At 36.9% G+C, this 16569-nt stretch overlaps 1 protein-coding gene across 4 annotated transcripts in view; it reads left to right on the forward strand.

Annotated features, from left to right (window-relative positions):
• COL11A1 (collagen type XI alpha 1 chain) overlaps positions 1 to 16569 on the forward strand; it is a 133126-nt gene extending 116557 nt beyond the window's left edge. For all 4 annotated transcript variants that reach the window (XM_048312912.1, XM_048312913.1, XM_048312915.1 and 1 more), the window contains 13 exons: positions 4818 to 4871; positions 5249 to 5356; positions 5441 to 5494; positions 6523 to 6576; positions 7453 to 7560; positions 8188 to 8241; positions 8331 to 8366; positions 8475 to 8528; positions 9384 to 9633; positions 11269 to 11381; positions 12163 to 12231; positions 12890 to 13123; positions 14826 to 16569. In XM_048312912.1, coding sequence (XP_048168869.1) covers positions 4818 to 4871; positions 5249 to 5356; positions 5441 to 5494; positions 6523 to 6576; positions 7453 to 7560; positions 8188 to 8241; positions 8331 to 8366; positions 8475 to 8528; positions 9384 to 9633; positions 11269 to 11381; positions 12163 to 12231; positions 12890 to 13123; positions 14826 to 14972 — 1335 coding nt within the window. In that variant the 3' untranslated portion in view covers positions 14973 to 16569. The remainder of the gene's footprint in view (positions 1 to 4817; positions 4872 to 5248; positions 5357 to 5440; positions 5495 to 6522; positions 6577 to 7452; positions 7561 to 8187; positions 8242 to 8330; positions 8367 to 8474; positions 8529 to 9383; positions 9634 to 11268; positions 11382 to 12162; positions 12232 to 12889; positions 13124 to 14825) is intronic.

Raw genomic sequence — 16569 nt, forward strand, 5'->3', positions numbered from 1 at the left:
GCTATCAGGGAGCAGGGAGAATGTGTCTGATTTGGTGTCTTTAGTCTTGGAAATAAAATAATTTCAATGCAGCTATTGTGCAAAACTGTGTAATCTCCTCTGCATACAAAATTAACATTTTGTAACAACAGGCAGACATTTCTGTAACTTACGAAGCTATTCCATTATTTCTAAAGCCTTTGAAGGTTTACAGGCTTTACAAATATAGCTAATCAAACCCAGTAAATGATGTTGCACTCACAGAACTGTAGTAGGTGCATCAACCCTAAGGTCTGCTTTAGATGCCAATTACATGCAGTTTTTACATTTAAAAAAATAGGAGAAGTGGCATTATTAAATGTAAGCTGAAAATTATTTAGCCAAATATGTTAAATTGCTTTGTTTAATGGGCTTGAGTGAGCTGACAAGCCTATTAGTTTTAATTATTTTATACAGTAATCTATTTGCTCCACCAACACACAAAGTATTTATAATATTGTAAATGATTATGGTAGCATCAGCAACCTTATCACTAGAACTGAAATATGGCTCGATTGATTAGCAATTAGTATATTTGCTCAACATCAAATTAAAACTTCCTGCTTTATTATACAGAAAGGCAATAGCTCACTCCTCACAGATGGGCTATATTCTATCTGATTGTACCTAGACAAAAACCCCGAATTTTGAAGCACAAATTCCATGTTGACTGTGGTTTGACACGTTTCCAATTTAGGGAGAATGTATGGCTAGATATTGCAATGTAATCCCATTGCTGAATTTTGAAGAAAATATTTTGTAGAATCAGATTCTACATTACTTGAGCACCAGAGTGTTTCCAACTTGTAGGGAATCTGTATTATTCTGATGTTACACTAGAAAGAAACAGCTAAAGACTGAAAGCTTCATACTTAGCTGGAAAAAATGCTTTCATTAGTTTTCGTCACTTGTATGGTAGAATCAAATTCAAGAAAACACCCTAACAAGAGTCTTGTCATTTGGCTTGAGAAGGACATACCATTTCAGTAGTAATAGTGCTGTCTGGGAGGTGCAGCTCTGGCTATACCACTACAAAGCAATATTCCACCCCATTTTTTGTTTTTCTGTCTCTGAAACAATGAGCTGGCAGAGCTCAGAATTCATACTTTTAATTAAAGTCTCTTGAAATCCTCAACAGCAGTCTCCTTATTTATTTTGTTAAGCATTTTCATTCCCCTCTTCCATTCTGTTTCAGAACTGACCTGAACTCAGTTTTACTGCCCGATGTTCTGAATCATGTTTATTACCCTGCATCAGAGTTTGGAGCAATCTCTGTTTAGTTACAAAGTTTCCCCAGCTCCCCCTGGGAAGCAAATTCTAGTGAAAGACATGCACATAAATTGTTTCTCCATTGTATCTAAGAAACTCATAAGCTAAAACCATAATCTACAAAGGGTGACCTTTGTGACATAGTAATAGATAAAGTCTTTTAAAGTGATTTTTTTTTAATTTTCATTAAATCATAATTATTATTTTACATATTCTGACTTCTTAAATGATCTGTGCATGTACCAGATCAGAAAAATGCATGCTCAGAAGGCTTTATACATCAATGTAATTAAGGTGCAAGTAACTGCAGTAATTGTGCCTGCTTATCTAGAAATAGAGATACAGACTGAATCACTCTACAGTTACGTTGTTACTATTATTTCTCCGAAATTTAATCCCTTGCTCTTACTTTTGGGACTTCTTTTTGGTTTGCCATACAGTACTATGAACATACAGTACATCTCTAGGTTGAATTCATTGATTTCTGTCTGACAAATATTAAAAACAGCAGGAAGAAAAGACACCATCAGAGAACGTTTGTCCTTAACATCAACATGCAGTCAATACAAATCAGCACAGACAGCACTCCTTGCCTGTGTTCCTTCAGTGTGCCAGGCTCTTGAGCTTTAGGATCTGCTGCTGGGCTGCTTTCTCTGGGAGTGACAATCATATGTCCACATCACATACACATAAAGCTCCATAGACCAACCAAAAAATATTAGAATTTAAAGTGCAAGACTAATATATTTTTGTTCTCCACTGGAGGCCATACCATCTGCTTCCACTAAAATAAGAGATGTCAATACTGAAACAAAGCCAGTCTCATTGTATTGAGAAGAAGTTTATTTGGTCTGTTGCCTTTAAATACAATGTTTGAGTAACTTGGGAAAAAGCAGTGTTTCTATGAAGGAGATTTCATTCCATTTTGGCTACAGCATGATGCTGCCTCAGCAGGGTGCACTCACCACTTAAAAATTAAGCTGATTTTCTCTTGATTGCAAATGCACAGAACAATTAACAATATGCCAGGTTCCTATCTCAACAGGCTGATGAAATGTAGTAATGGTTTTCTGTGTTGGAAATCATGCTTTAAGTCAGAGGACAGACAGCTATAAACAGCATTTTAAATTATTTTAATGAAATATGGAAGAGCAGAGAAAAATATTCAATAGGTTCACATAACAAAAATTGAGAAAAAGTTTGTTTCTTCATGATTTCTTTTGTCTTCTTGGTTCATAAAATGTATCAGGCAGTATGTCCAAAATTAGAGTGCAATGGTCATAAAAATCAGCATGGTAGCTGCGATGCCGAGGGGGAGAATCGTGCATTAATGTAAAATTACTGTTACTGAGATCCTTTCTGTCAGTTACAATTTCCCAGCCACTCCAACAACGGCAGTGTAGGAAGGTAAGATAAATAATAATCACCAGTTTGTCTCTGCAGAAGCCCTGGCTGTGCCAGGCCAGCCTGTGCGAAGGAGCATCTCCTTCAGCAGCTCTGTGCCTGGGGCAGCCTTGGCGCTGTTTGATAGTGAACACTCCCTCTGGTTAGCACTCATCACTCATTGTATTTGTATTTTAGCCATCACAGTGGGTTTAGCCCTGCTAATTAATTCATGCTGCAGCTGCATTTCTAGATTATGAAAGACCATAGTTCTCAAATACAAATTGCCACATTCGACCCTTTTTTAGTTTCTTAGATAGGGTGGATTATAATCCATGTGGGAACTTCAGTACAAGGAATTTTCAGGCAGTAAAGACAATGGGCATTTAAATTTTAAATAAGAAAACAAAGTCATGTTTGTAAAATGTTTCTGAATTTATTTATGTACCTGTTGATTTTTCTTGTTATCACTGCAAACTGTGATCCACCCAACAAATTACAACCTACACAAAGGGGTATATTTTTAGTAATCTGACATTACTAATTATTATTGAAAGAGCAGGGATTTAAATTATTCTTCCTGTTTTAAAGACTCAGCATTTGGCCCAGGGCTTTTAAGCTTCTCTGTATTTTGAAGAAATAAAAATAAGTCCTTTACCTCTTACAGCTCTTAAAAATACCAAAGAAAAAACCTGTTAATACCCACAACAAATGGTTAAAGTCCACTGTGGGTAATTCAATTCATTTGGCATTATCTTTGATGTAAAGTCTGAACTATTTCTGTGGGCCAAAAGGTTCATACAGTGCTGCAGATGTTCAGTGTCACCCTGGAGAAAGCCTAATTTCAGAAGCAAATGAATGATCTTAATATACTTCTATGTAAATAGTTATAAAATGAATATAAATTTCCCAGAATTAAAACTCGTGGAGTTTCTCAAGATATGTGCCAGTAGCAGTGCATAGTGAAATATATCAGGCTATAAAAATTTTGGGTTAAATTCAGCTCTAGTATAAAAAATGGCTTTAGGTCAAACACTGATCCAAAGACCTGAGCTCACAAAGCAAACAGGCAGATGCTTGACTGGAAGTACAGTTCTTATCTGTAAAATTAAAATTGTGTTCTGGTGCTTTACCTTTAGGGAGCCTGCATTGTTTTTCTATATATTGTTAAAAAGTAAAAAGCAGTAAATAAATGGAAGTGAATGAATTTTCTAATTACTGGTCTTTAGAACTTTTTTTTAAATTTTTTACATAATAACATGCTTGTTGCATTAATGAACAGATGAGTCTTATATAGATTCACAAAATCACAGCATTTGATCATGGTCACTTTTCTTTCATTTTCCTTTAAGCTGCTCATTGGCTGGCAAGAAATAGCTCCTTGTAATAAAGACATTTCCCAGGCTAAAAAATAACCTTGCAGGAGAACAGTTGGTCCATTATCTTGAGTGCATCTTTTCTAAACTAAGCATATAAGAGAACCATTTTCAGAAGAGTACATTAGATTCTAGACACTGCTTCTGTTCATAACTGAACTATGAATATTAATTACCCAACCTAGCAATCAGCCCTTGATGTTTTGGAGGAGAAAAATGTCTTTTTATTTTTCACTTTCATAGTTAGTGGATAATATGTCAATTTTTGGCTGTCCAAATGTAATCAGGCCCCTTACTGAGCCCATCCCTGACTCAGAGAATAAAGAAGTATTTGCCACTCTGTGCACTGTAGGAAGACAGGCCTTTTTGGAATTGGTGGATAAACTACAGTGAATAGATAGAAGTCAATGCAAAGCAAGTTTAAAATTAGTTCTTATTGTACATATAAATTAGTATTGCCCTTTTCCTTTTATATCCTGGGATTTTTTCCCAAGCTAATTCTTTGGTTTGAACCTCATCATGTCATATGTGTTAGGCATATATATTCCTTTAGATATTCTAAAAACCTAGGAAATTTTATAGGGAAGAAAGAGCTGATATGGCAGATTGATATTTTTTATCCTGGGAATAAAATGTCAAAAAAGAAATTTAATGTTATTTTGTAAGCATTTGCTACTTATTAATATGGTAGAAATTGCACTTTCAGAATTCTTTTCACTGGTTATATTTGAAAAAAGCTGAGATTATGAGCTCAGTGTCCATATTTTACAGGGACCTCCTGGAGCAACGGGTGCTGAAGGCAGACAAGGTGAAAAAGGTGCAAAGGTAATACAATGAGGGTTTTTTTGAAGCATAGAAATATAAACTATTTATGAATTAAAAGTAAATTGTTTATGATGCATAGAGTGTGCAACTCTTCAAAGTAATAATAGATAAACTGTAAAATCCAAATTCAGACCCAGAATTAGTAGCAATATGTAATGGAGTGGAGCCAGCAGTGCAGGCCCAACACAGCTCACCTGTGACAGGCAAGGTGAGCCTGCTCTGCTGGCACCACATCTCTCTATGAAGCCAGAGACATTTCACTCAGGAAATTGTCCTGTGCAGAACTCTGGCTTTTAAAAACCACTTTGCCTCTTGCACATCCCTCCAGTGCCAAACTCAGCCAGCTCCCCCTCTCTGACCTGGTCTGTTCCTTCTAGGGTGAACCTGGTGCAGAAGGGGCTCCTGGAAAAACAGGGCCAGTTGGTCCCCAGGGACCTGCAGGAAAACCTGGCCCAGAGGGTCTCCGGGGCATTCCTGGCCCTGTGGTAAGTAAGGGAGAACTTAATAATATTTTAAATGTTGCTCTTCTTGTTTATACTTTGGTAAAGCAAGCTTTTTGGTTTTTCTAGGGAGAACAAGGTATGCCTGGAGCACCAGGTCAGGATGGCCCTCCTGGACCTCTGGTGAGCATCCTTTTCCCACACATCAGTCATAGAAGCCTCCAAATACATCACCAAAAGATCTCTCTTCTAACATTTCAGAGGTTAAATCTTCAGTTCAAATCTGAAGCTGACTATATTAATGAACTATATGCTCTCAAATGCACAGACTTCCTGTCAGCTCAACAAGAACTTTTCAATACATTGCTGCAACTTAATTTTGGATCTTAAGAAAGTAAAGTTGGTATGTAAAAGTTGCTGAGGTTAGGTTTCCCTCCTTCCCCTCCCATCCTCCACAGGAAATTACTATCAGGAGACTATGAAACCTGATTTGCAGTAGAGCACAACACACTGCAGGTGAAAAGTCTGATTCTGCATTCCAAAAGCTTAAAAATTTCACATTTCATTCATGAATTATGTATTTGCCTAAGCTTTTGCATCTAGCGATATCCTGGAGATGGAAAGCATGATCACTGAATAATATTTTGTACATGAAATGTTATGGCACTTTTGATTATGTGCCAGGTGGAAAAGGTCTCTTATCACTGCTATCCACATCAGAACCTGTCCACTGCCACCAGAGCAGTAGCGAGGGGACACACATTTAGAGTAGCAGCTCTACACCTCATGTATACATGTGCAGTGTGAGATTACCAGCCTCTGAAAATTCATGTCTTTTGCATAGGCACTGCATGGTCAGCATTTTCTACCTCATCCTGTACAAATTACACAAAAACAGCATTTCCATTCTTATAAAATCTAAAGATTTCTCAAATCAATAATTTATTTGACCCTCTGCTTCACAGATTTCTATTCATACAACTCTTTATAGATTTCTAATTATAAAGTAATTTAAATACCCCTGTAGCATCATTATGACTTTTTAAACATATATTTCAACTTCATCTTGGGCTCTAATCATGTCATCAATCACAACTATTAACCACTGAATTTTTACTTTGATTTGCACTGCCTTTAAGAACATTTCAAGAAAACATGATCTGAGCAGGATGCTAAAACTTATTTTAACATTACTTCCCTTATTTATATAGGGCCCACCAGGCTTGCCTGGACTGAAAGGAGATCCAGGCTCCAAAGGAGAGAAGGTATGCTTTGCTAATTGGCTTTGTCTTTGTAACTTCAGCCCAATCTAAAAGTCTGCATAAAATTAGCAGAAAGAAGCAGTAGAGTTTGTATCAGCAAGGCATCATACCATGCCTATCAAACAGCTTCCCACAGTCTTAATAGTAATCATGAAGTTTTAAGCCATATCTGATACCCTGGAAATACCTAGAAAGAAAAAGATTACTGCCTGTGTGATAATCTATTGACCACGTGATCCCTGCAATGAAAATCCCAAAGATATTGATGGAAAGGGAACTGCCAGATTTACAAGAACAAAGTAGAAATAACAAGTATTGGAGATTTTTATTTTAAAAGAGCAAAATATAAATATTTAACAGCTATAATACTTTATTTTGAAATAATGGATTGAGACACCTGGGATAGCATTTTCCTATGGAGTCCCAACAATATATTGATTGCTTGTGTATCAGAGAAAAGGTGTAGGGAAAGGGACATGAATACGACTGTACCTTGTGAACTGCAGGTTTTTTTTATGTGCTTGGATCAGCTGATTATACAGCCGTATCACATGTGGAACTCTGTGAGATGCTGATACCATCTAATGTGAAAACTGGTATGAAATGTGTACCCAGGGGTACTATGATTTCTGTATAAGTTTCAGTGAGGACTACCTTGCACTTAGATCTTTCACTGAATAAGCAGTCACAACTTGCAAATAATCTTAGTTTAAAAGACCACCTAACAACAATAAATATGCTTTTAGAATAATTCGCTTTCAGGTTGATTGTTGACAAGCAACAGTGGTAACATGTGAAAGGTCTAATTTATGTATTTGCAAAACACAGTTACTTTAATGTATATTGAGTTTTAACTATATTTTCTTAAATCTTGTTTAGGGACATCCTGGTTTGATTGGCCTGATTGGACCTCCAGGAGAACAGGGTGAAAAGGGTGATAGGGGTCTTCCTGGCCCACAGGGATCTCCTGGAGCCAAGGGTGATGCAGTGAGTACAACATACTTGTGTTTCCATTTAAGTTCCACACAAGCAAGGATTACATATTCCAGGCTTTCTCTTGAAAGACATAAAGTTGTTATAAACATTTGCTACCCAGAGTCTCCTGCAAAAGGTTAAAACTTTCTTAGGCATTGTACAACCACAGCAAAATGAAACATCTTAAAATGAGATTATAGAGTGTTTGAGGAAATGAATGAAACACATACATCCTAACATGCACACATAACACAAGTGAGCAACAAGATAAAAGTAGCAGCAGCAATCTCATCACATTTACTAATTGTATTACCCAAAGTAGCTCCCGCTCTTCTAGTTACTATGCCATGTTTTTAAGGCACTGTGTAAAATGTGAGGTTTCCAAGCCAGTCTGAAGAGGAACACAGCTGTGACAATGCACTGCAGCCAGTGTAACTGACTTTGTAACTACAAGCAACTCAGATTGTCACATAGTGTTTTAAACTTGCCAACTATTTTGGCCTCTAGCAAATGGCCTGACTCAAAACTCATCACGGCTGGACACTTAATGGGGCTACCTGTTTCATACTTATGATTTTTTAGCACAGTCCACGATGTAGAATATTTTTGTTCTGTGCTTATTGTCTTACTCTTTTTTAGGGAATTTCTGGTCCTGCTGGTCCACTTGGGCCCCCTGGTCCTCCTGGATTACCTGTAAGTAATTTCATCCAGCCCTCCTGTTCAAACCACCCCCATGTTGTGTGCAATACACACCAACCAGAGTTATATGTTCTTGCCCATAGGGTCCCCAGGGTCCAAAAGGTTCCAAAGGATCCAGTGTGAGTAATTCTCCTCTACATTTTTGTTCTTTTCCTCAGCTTCTGTGTGTGTTATTTTTAAACACTGTGTAGCATGGTCAACACTGCACTTCTCTCATTGCTTTGTAGGGTCCTGCAGGTCAGAAGGGTGATAGTGGCTTACCTGGTCCACCTGGCCCTCCAGTAAGTAAGAATTCTTATCTTGCATTACACTGGCATGATGAACTTCTTTTGACAAGTGTAGAAGACAGCATTTGGGAACTAAAATATGAATGATTGTTTGAAAATGCATTTTTCAAGAAACACAGATCCACCAGGCACAGAAATACATATCTGCATTGAAAAAGCCAATAGAAACTTAAAACAAATAAAAAAATTTTAAAAAATTAAAAAATTAAAAAAAAAAAAACCCACCCAAAAAAAACCCCTATAAACCCCCCACAAAGAAATCCCTCATACAGTAAGTATTCAATACATTATATTGAAGCACAGAAAACAGAATTCTACTGGTTTCCCCTGATGATACTCTTCTGTTTCCATATTTCTTTTATATATCATAACAACCTAAAATGAAGAGTCCAAATCTGAATGAAGTGTTTCAATTTCTTGAAATTAAATATTGTTTCCTGGACTCCCAAGTGGAATTTTCCATAGTTTTATCATAGGAAACATCCACAGTTTTCCATTTTCATAGAATATGTCTGTGCTTGAGGGAATCAACAGGGATATAGAGGCAACTGTGAGTCAGTTCTGCACGTCACTTGTGTGAGGGCAACACACACTTCCCCAAAAAGCAATGCAGTGAAAAGAGTTTAGAGCACAACAGTGGTTTGGCCTTTTACAATGGTTTTTTTTGTTTGGTTTTTTTTGCAAGTAAATCAATGCACATAGGTATGAAACTAAAGGAAAAATGGTGAAATAAAGAAATAAACACCTTGAAGAAAGCCTATTCAAAGCATCTCCAACCCACATTCTGTGGTCTTTCTCTGCTGAAAAACTAACAGAAAGATAAAATCAGAAATGTTTTTTTCCACGTAGGGTCCTCCAGGTGAGGTTATCCAGCCACTGCCAATCCAGTCACCCAAGAAGACAAGAAGATCTCCTGACTATATGTTATCTGATGCTGGTGATAATATTCTGGATTATTCCGATGGCATGGAGGAGATCTTTGGTTCGCTGAATTCACTGAAGCAAGACATTGAGCACATGAAGTTTCCCATGGGCACCCAGAATAACCCAGCCCGGACCTGCAAAGATTTGCAGCTCTGCCACCCGGACTTCCCAGATGGTGCGTTCATATTGCATGGCACAGCCACACACAGCTGAGCTTAGGGTCTGCCAGGGTGCTTTGGCAGGATAATGCCTTATTGGTAGATGGCTAATACAGTTGCTCAACAAATACAGTCTCATTGAATCTATTTTTACAGGCAGAAAAGTTTAAAAAACGTAAAAGATGTTCTCTTGGTAAGAGCCAAAGTTCTTTAAATACATAACTTGATCTGGTTTTCAAATTAAAATCTTTTAAAGTGATGAATAAAAGCAGTTGTTGTTTTGAAAGGTGGGCCTTGCATTTCCAGGACAATCAAAACAAGAGTGTGATGAAAGAGCTTAGAATAATAATATGAAACAGCATTGGTATTATATGAGATTTCTATTCAATTATGACTCAAAAACTTTACTGGTCTTTTACCCCTAGAAGCAATAATTTTCTCTACTGCATCAGCACTGTTTTTTCTAGAACAGCCAGCAAAGAGGCATGGAAGTTTCTTTGATACTGTTTAATGCTACCAAGTAGTAGCATAATAAAATGCAAAGTCATATGAAGAGACACAGTGTTCCTAAGAACTATCTTGATTTTATTATTCTTTGTTGGTTTTTTTTCTAAATAATTTTACCCCTCTGAAAAGGTTTAAATGAAAGCCAGCCTTCACTAAATTTTCATCCTTTCATAATTTTTTCAATTGCAATGGATATTTCTCCCAGTTCAAAGCAATATTTTTCTGCTTTTAAATGGAAGGAAAAATAGATTTTGACAGTTTAATAATATTTTACTGCTTTCACTCTAGATAGATAAGAAAGATGGTTGCCTTGAGGAGTAGTTAAGCAGTGTATGTGCTATATGAAAAGTACATATTTTACAGTTCAGCACCCTCCATAATAAGGAATGTTTTTTACAGAACACATCCACTTTCTTCATTTACCAGTATTTGCTTCTTCTTTAGATCTTTCTTCATATAAAAAGTAATCTTATTTTAGTTAAAATAAAAGACATTGCATTCATTAAAATACAAAATTCTCCAGGGGTAAGCTTATAGAAATGAAAGACTCTTTTCAATATACAGCCTAAATCAACAGAATTGTTAAATCCCATAAATTCTTTGTCTATGCCCTATATTAAGAAGACACAACTGGTGAAAGGATTTGCCATTTCTCTTTGAAACCTCCTCTATTTGTTTGAAACTGGATTAGAATTGTAGTTGTCAGAAAGTCATTTGCTGCCCTGTCTGTGAAACATCTGGAGATAAGACCCCACATCACAGAAATCATCACTTTAATTAGAATAGCAGATTTTAAAAAGCACTGACTTTGAATGGAGCTTGGATGGGCTGCAGCTCTTTTCATGTCCAGCCTTCACTGGTGTTGCAGCTTCATAACCCAGGAGTAAAAAAGTGTTTGCTTGAGATGTATCCCTCTCAGTGGAAACTTTAGGTGCTTGTGCCAGCTACAGCCCCACCAAGCCCTGTGATGACACCTTTTCATGCAGATAAGGATGCAAATCACTCCAGATTTTGCTCCCTGGCCAAAACCATTCAGATAAAATAACTTTCCTATGAACTTTGGAGGACCATTAGGTAGCAGTAAAGCTTGGTCTTCTGAATATTATTTCTACTGTATAAGCCAAATATTTTCCCATTTGTCTTAGGGGAATATTGGATTGATCCTAACCAGGGCTGTTCCGGAGATTCCTTCAAAGTATACTGCAATTTCACAGCAGGTGGGGAAACTTGCATCTACCCAGATAAGAAATCTGAAGGAGTAAGTACCAATCTGTGTTTTCAGTTGGCTGTTGACAGTTCCTACTGTGCAGTTGCAATGTTGAACTAAACAGGATAATTACATTGTCACGTTTTCATGTATCTGTCTTTCTAATTGCATTTACATTTGCATATACATGAATGGAGCAGTAAAATGGTACATAGAGTTAACAAATACCATTTGCACTCTCAGATGTGGAATCTATGCACCTGCTTGCTAACATTTCACTACATTTCAGAATGCAACACAGCTGAGCAGCCACTTACAGTACATGATCTAGTATTTGTCACCTAAAAGCTAAACCTCACTGTGTTTCTCCTGTGGGCTCATTTATTCATTTATTCCTATGCAAAGTAGATGTAAAAGACTTCATTAACAGTGTCCTTACTCACTGTTATAGATTACATCTGCTGGGGCATATGGTGCAGAGGAAGGCTTTCTAAAAGCCTGCTTGAATGACAGAAATCTATCAGCATCAACACCAGTGAAAAGTCATTTAGACACTTCACAGCAACAATTTTTACCAGCAGTTTACCTGAATCTTAACAGATTACAACCATCTCCCTCAAATAGAACTCTCTCTTGGATTCTATTTGAAGTCACTAATTTGAAGGCATTCTCTACAAGAAAAACATCCTATTTTTAACCTTTAAAGTGGCTGAGATTGCAGAAAGAACCATTCTTTATTATCTGGTGTGAAATTTGTCCCAATTCATGTAAAACCTTCATATCTGTCAACATATGTTTCAAATACTTCTGTCTCTGCTGCTTGACCACACAGGTTAGAATTTCATCGTGGCCAAAGGAGAATCCAGGATCTTGGTTTAGTGAATTTAAGCGAGGCAAACTTGTAAGTTGTCACTGCAATATAACTGTATTCATAAATCAGGTACATGTTGTCAGTGATCAGCAAATCCCAGGGATTTTATAAATATTTATATAATGAAAAGACCCCCAGCCCTTTTGCCCTAAATATTACAGCAGCTATGTGGCCTCTTGCCACTGGGCAGCAGAAGCCTGGTCTGTATTGTCCCACAGTGATCCCAATGGTCACCTGCCCAGCCGGTGGTGAGGATCTGGCCTCTGACCTCACCACTGAACCTTAGGAAAGAAGCTGGAGCACAGATCCCCCACCCCAGTCTAGGTAACTGGAAATATACTGAGTATGCAAAGGTGAGGCTGCGGGCTGACATAACTTCATGATTAACTAAAAGCAGATTCCTAAAGAGATTCTGCTGCTTTACACTATAAGGTAGGAGTAATTATGTCTTTCCCAGTAGAACGAAGCTAAAATATGTAGCTCTTCATCCTAAATATACTACTACATCATGAAAATTTATTTACTGAATCATAGCTGTATTGACCTTTAAAACGTCATAAAATGTTATGTGTTGGTTGATTTTTTAATTAAGGACAGTTATGTGGTTCTCTTTTGCCAACAATAATTTTGGTTTGCATTGTACCAAAGAAAACAGATAAATATTCATCTAACTTCTTATATTTTCCAGCTTTCCTATTTGGATGTTGAAGGCAATTCCATTAATATGGTCCAAATGACATTCCTTAAACTACTGAGTGCCTCTGCCAGACAAAATTTCACTTACAACTGTCACCAGTCTGTAGCCTGGCACGACGCACCCTCTGACAGCTATGACAAAGCACTAAGGTTCTTAGGATCCAATGATGAAGAAATGTCTTATGACAACAATCCTTACATCAAAGCTCTCCATGATGGCTGTGCAGTAAGTAGAGCTTCAAAGAGTCTTTATAAAACCAACCTGTCATTTAAAGTAGAAATCAAACAAATTATTTTTTCACAGCTTTCTTCTGAGAAAAGCTTTGTAAACACTCTACTTCTCGTATACTGACTTTGAGTAGATTTTTAAACACAGTACACCATTCCATATTTAATTTTCACCTATGTACCAAAAAAGAAATAACCACAAGCCAAGCAGCAGAAATGGAACAAACTTGGAATGGATGGAGGCTGTCAGCACTACTGTGCTGAAACTAGACTATCTGCTACTGTGTATGAGCACAGTATAAGGGAAGAGCAGAAGCAAAAAGAGATAATGAGAGAAGGCAGCCCATAAGCAGAATATATCCATACTAGAAATCAAGGTATACACAAATAGAATATTTAGTGAATACAGCAAAAACATGTATTGCATTAAGTCCTATGTATGTACCCAAACATAGCGAATTAATTTAATAGTTTCATATGTGACTTTGTATTTCCTTTTCTCATTTTGTATATTCAAAGCCAGGTGAAGTTTGTGGATTTTCAATCCGAATCCTCCTTTAGGTAAAAATCCCCAGAGGTGTCCAAACGTGCATCAGCTCTCTGAGCACTTCTCTTTCAGGGTCTCTGTGGGCATAGCAGCTGTTACCACTTTTAAGAAATAGAAGAGTCTCTATTTAACATTTTGAAACAAAAACATCAAAGGAACAAGTGACGAAGCCTCATTATTTTGGTGTTTGATATAGGAGCATTCTGAAGGCAGTTTCTGAGAAGTCAGAGATATAGAATTAGAGACCTGAAAGTGCCAGGATATACACCTGGCTCTGAGGCAGAGATGCAGCTCAGGAGGTGCAAAGCACCTCCCCTCAGCAGTGAGATTCTAATACACAACTGCTTCATGTCAGCCTTTCTATGTGCCTTGTATTTTCATTTCACCTTTGTTAACCACAGAGAGTAAATGTAGAGCTCCAGAGAGAGCTGAAAGTTGCAACTGTCAGTGAACTGAGAACACTCAGATCTGTCAACTGGGATGCTCATCTGGACTCCAAGACCCTGGTATAGCTGAAAGGGGTCTCAGCAGATATGAGACCATCTAAAGGAAGAGCAGTGCTGATCATGGCACTCCATGATGACTGGGCTGAGTGATACATAGAGGAGCTGGAGAGCCTTCCTTAGGCAGCAAGGGTGTGCCTTCAAAGCTGGCTTCTAAGTGCAGCAGTTGGCAGTTCTGTCAGAATACAACTTTCTTTCCTGTCCAAACAGCTGCTCTAATATTTTCTGAGATAGTTACAGTCTTTCTTCTTAGAAGGGGATCTTTTCTCTTTCAGAACTGATTAGTAATTTTTTTTTCACAGGGAAAACATGCACTGCTGTGAGAATATTATTGTTTATTAAATAGTATAGACATGAACTGAGAATTCTCTAAGAAAAATTAAATATCTTAGATTATTTTTCATTTGTAGGCATACTTTAGTATGTAAAAAACCTATGGGTCATCCTCCATCTGAAATCAAAACATTCCATGTCACATTTTTATAATGAAATCATAAGAAAACATAAGATTTAGAGTTTGCAATATATGATGCATGACAGAGCAGTAATTTAAAAATTCTACACTTCAGAGATAAACTATGAAGATCTACAGTACATGTTAACTGCTCAGATCTATAACAGCTTAGGGTTTTCTCTTCTTTTTTTAACAGTCAAGAAAGGGCTATGCAAAGACGGTGCTGGAAATCAACACGCCCAAAATAGACCAAGTGCCTATAGTTGATGTGATGATCAATGACTTTGGTGATCAGAACCAGAAGTTTGGATTTGAGGTCGGTCCTGTCTGCTTCCTTGGTTAAGCTTAACACAAAATCAGATCAACACAAATGTTGCACTTTGGTGCTACCAACCCACTTCATGCCACATGCAAGTTTTGAATAAGGATGGCATAGAAAATGTCTTGCTGTGTATGTATGTCTTATCTAGAAAGTAATCGTTGCCCTTGTAGGGCCAGAATCACATGACTTAAACTTATTTTGCAAAGATGCTGTGGCACAGACAGACAACATAGGGCTCACTTCAGGAACACCCCCTTTGGATTCCTTTGGTGCTGTAAAAAACCAACGACAATGGTGCTCCTTCCATTACAACAAAGAGGTGTTAAGAAAGTGTTTAATATAAACTGTAATTATTCTATGTACAGTACTATACCGTGATTTCTCTGTCCATTCCAAAACTTGCATGTGTCTCTGAATTGCATCTGGCTCTTATTTTACAATTACAAAACTACATTGTCAATACTGTGTATGTATTCTGAAAAAATAAAACTGTAATTGCCAGTGAAGCCAATTCAATTTCTGATTAATAATAAAATCCCTTTGTATATATTGTTGTTGAAGAGCTTTGTTATTTGAAGTCGCCAGTAAACTTAAGGTGGCAAAACTGGAAGATCTTGAGCAGCACACTCAAACAACTCTTTTCTGCTGATATCACTCTGTGACAATGAATTTAGATAATGAAAGGAAAGCACCTTCAAAGGTGCTGTGTTCCATGGTGCTATACCTCAGACTTTTTATTTTCTATTCTAATTCCATAATTTCATAAGATAACTGTATATACCTAAAATAAACAAGTTTATATTTTTGGGTGGGGAAAATATGTAAGAAAAAAACAAACTTCTGTGTAAGAGAACAGTTAAAAATCTGTGAAATAAATTAGTCATATAGCTTTCCTTTTTTTTTTTTTTAAATCTCATCTGGATTTGTTTCCATTGTGCTTATTTGGGCTACATAAATATAAAAACTGGATTCTAAACAGTTATTTATGGATTTTTGCAGTGTTTACTTAGATGTTTATGTAAGCAATGATGGATGTTTGCTTTCTGAGCTGGATACTAAAAGTTTCACAGAATAGTCTATACAATATTTGCCCGTCCCATTAATATGAAATATTTTTCTTCCTGTTACTCCACCTGAAGGCCAGGGATGCAATATGTCTAGGTCATGTGATTCTACACAGTTGCTAAGCAACATACGAGGGACTGCTTCCTAAAGAGCTGTCTTTGACCCAAACCCTTACAATTCACTATTCAGAGCTCACCAAAAAAACACGTTGGTTTGGCCTTCCCTCTGAACATTTTATTCAGGTAGTTGGAAGTAGAAATTACATTTTAGCTTTACAACACAAATCCTTTTGTAATTATTTTTCATAATATATGTAAGACTTGAAAAGAAATGTTTGTTTCTATTTCTTATAAATTGTTAAATTAAATAGTACTAGCTTCTGCTGGCTCGTTTCCAACTGGTATTTTCTTATGCACGTTTATACATGTAAAAGTGAGATTCCAAAAGTCAACTTCTTGCTGTTCATATTTTCTTTTATTTTTGAACCAAAGTTTGTAACTGTCACCTCAAAGAGGAAAATACAAATTTTATTAATAAAATCAAGTCTTGTCTA

Source organism: Corvus hawaiiensis, chromosome 9 (genome assembly GCF_020740725.1).
Source record: "Corvus hawaiiensis isolate bCorHaw1 chromosome 9, bCorHaw1.pri.cur, whole genome shotgun sequence".
Taxonomy (NCBI): domain Eukaryota; kingdom Metazoa; phylum Chordata; class Aves; order Passeriformes; family Corvidae; genus Corvus; species Corvus hawaiiensis.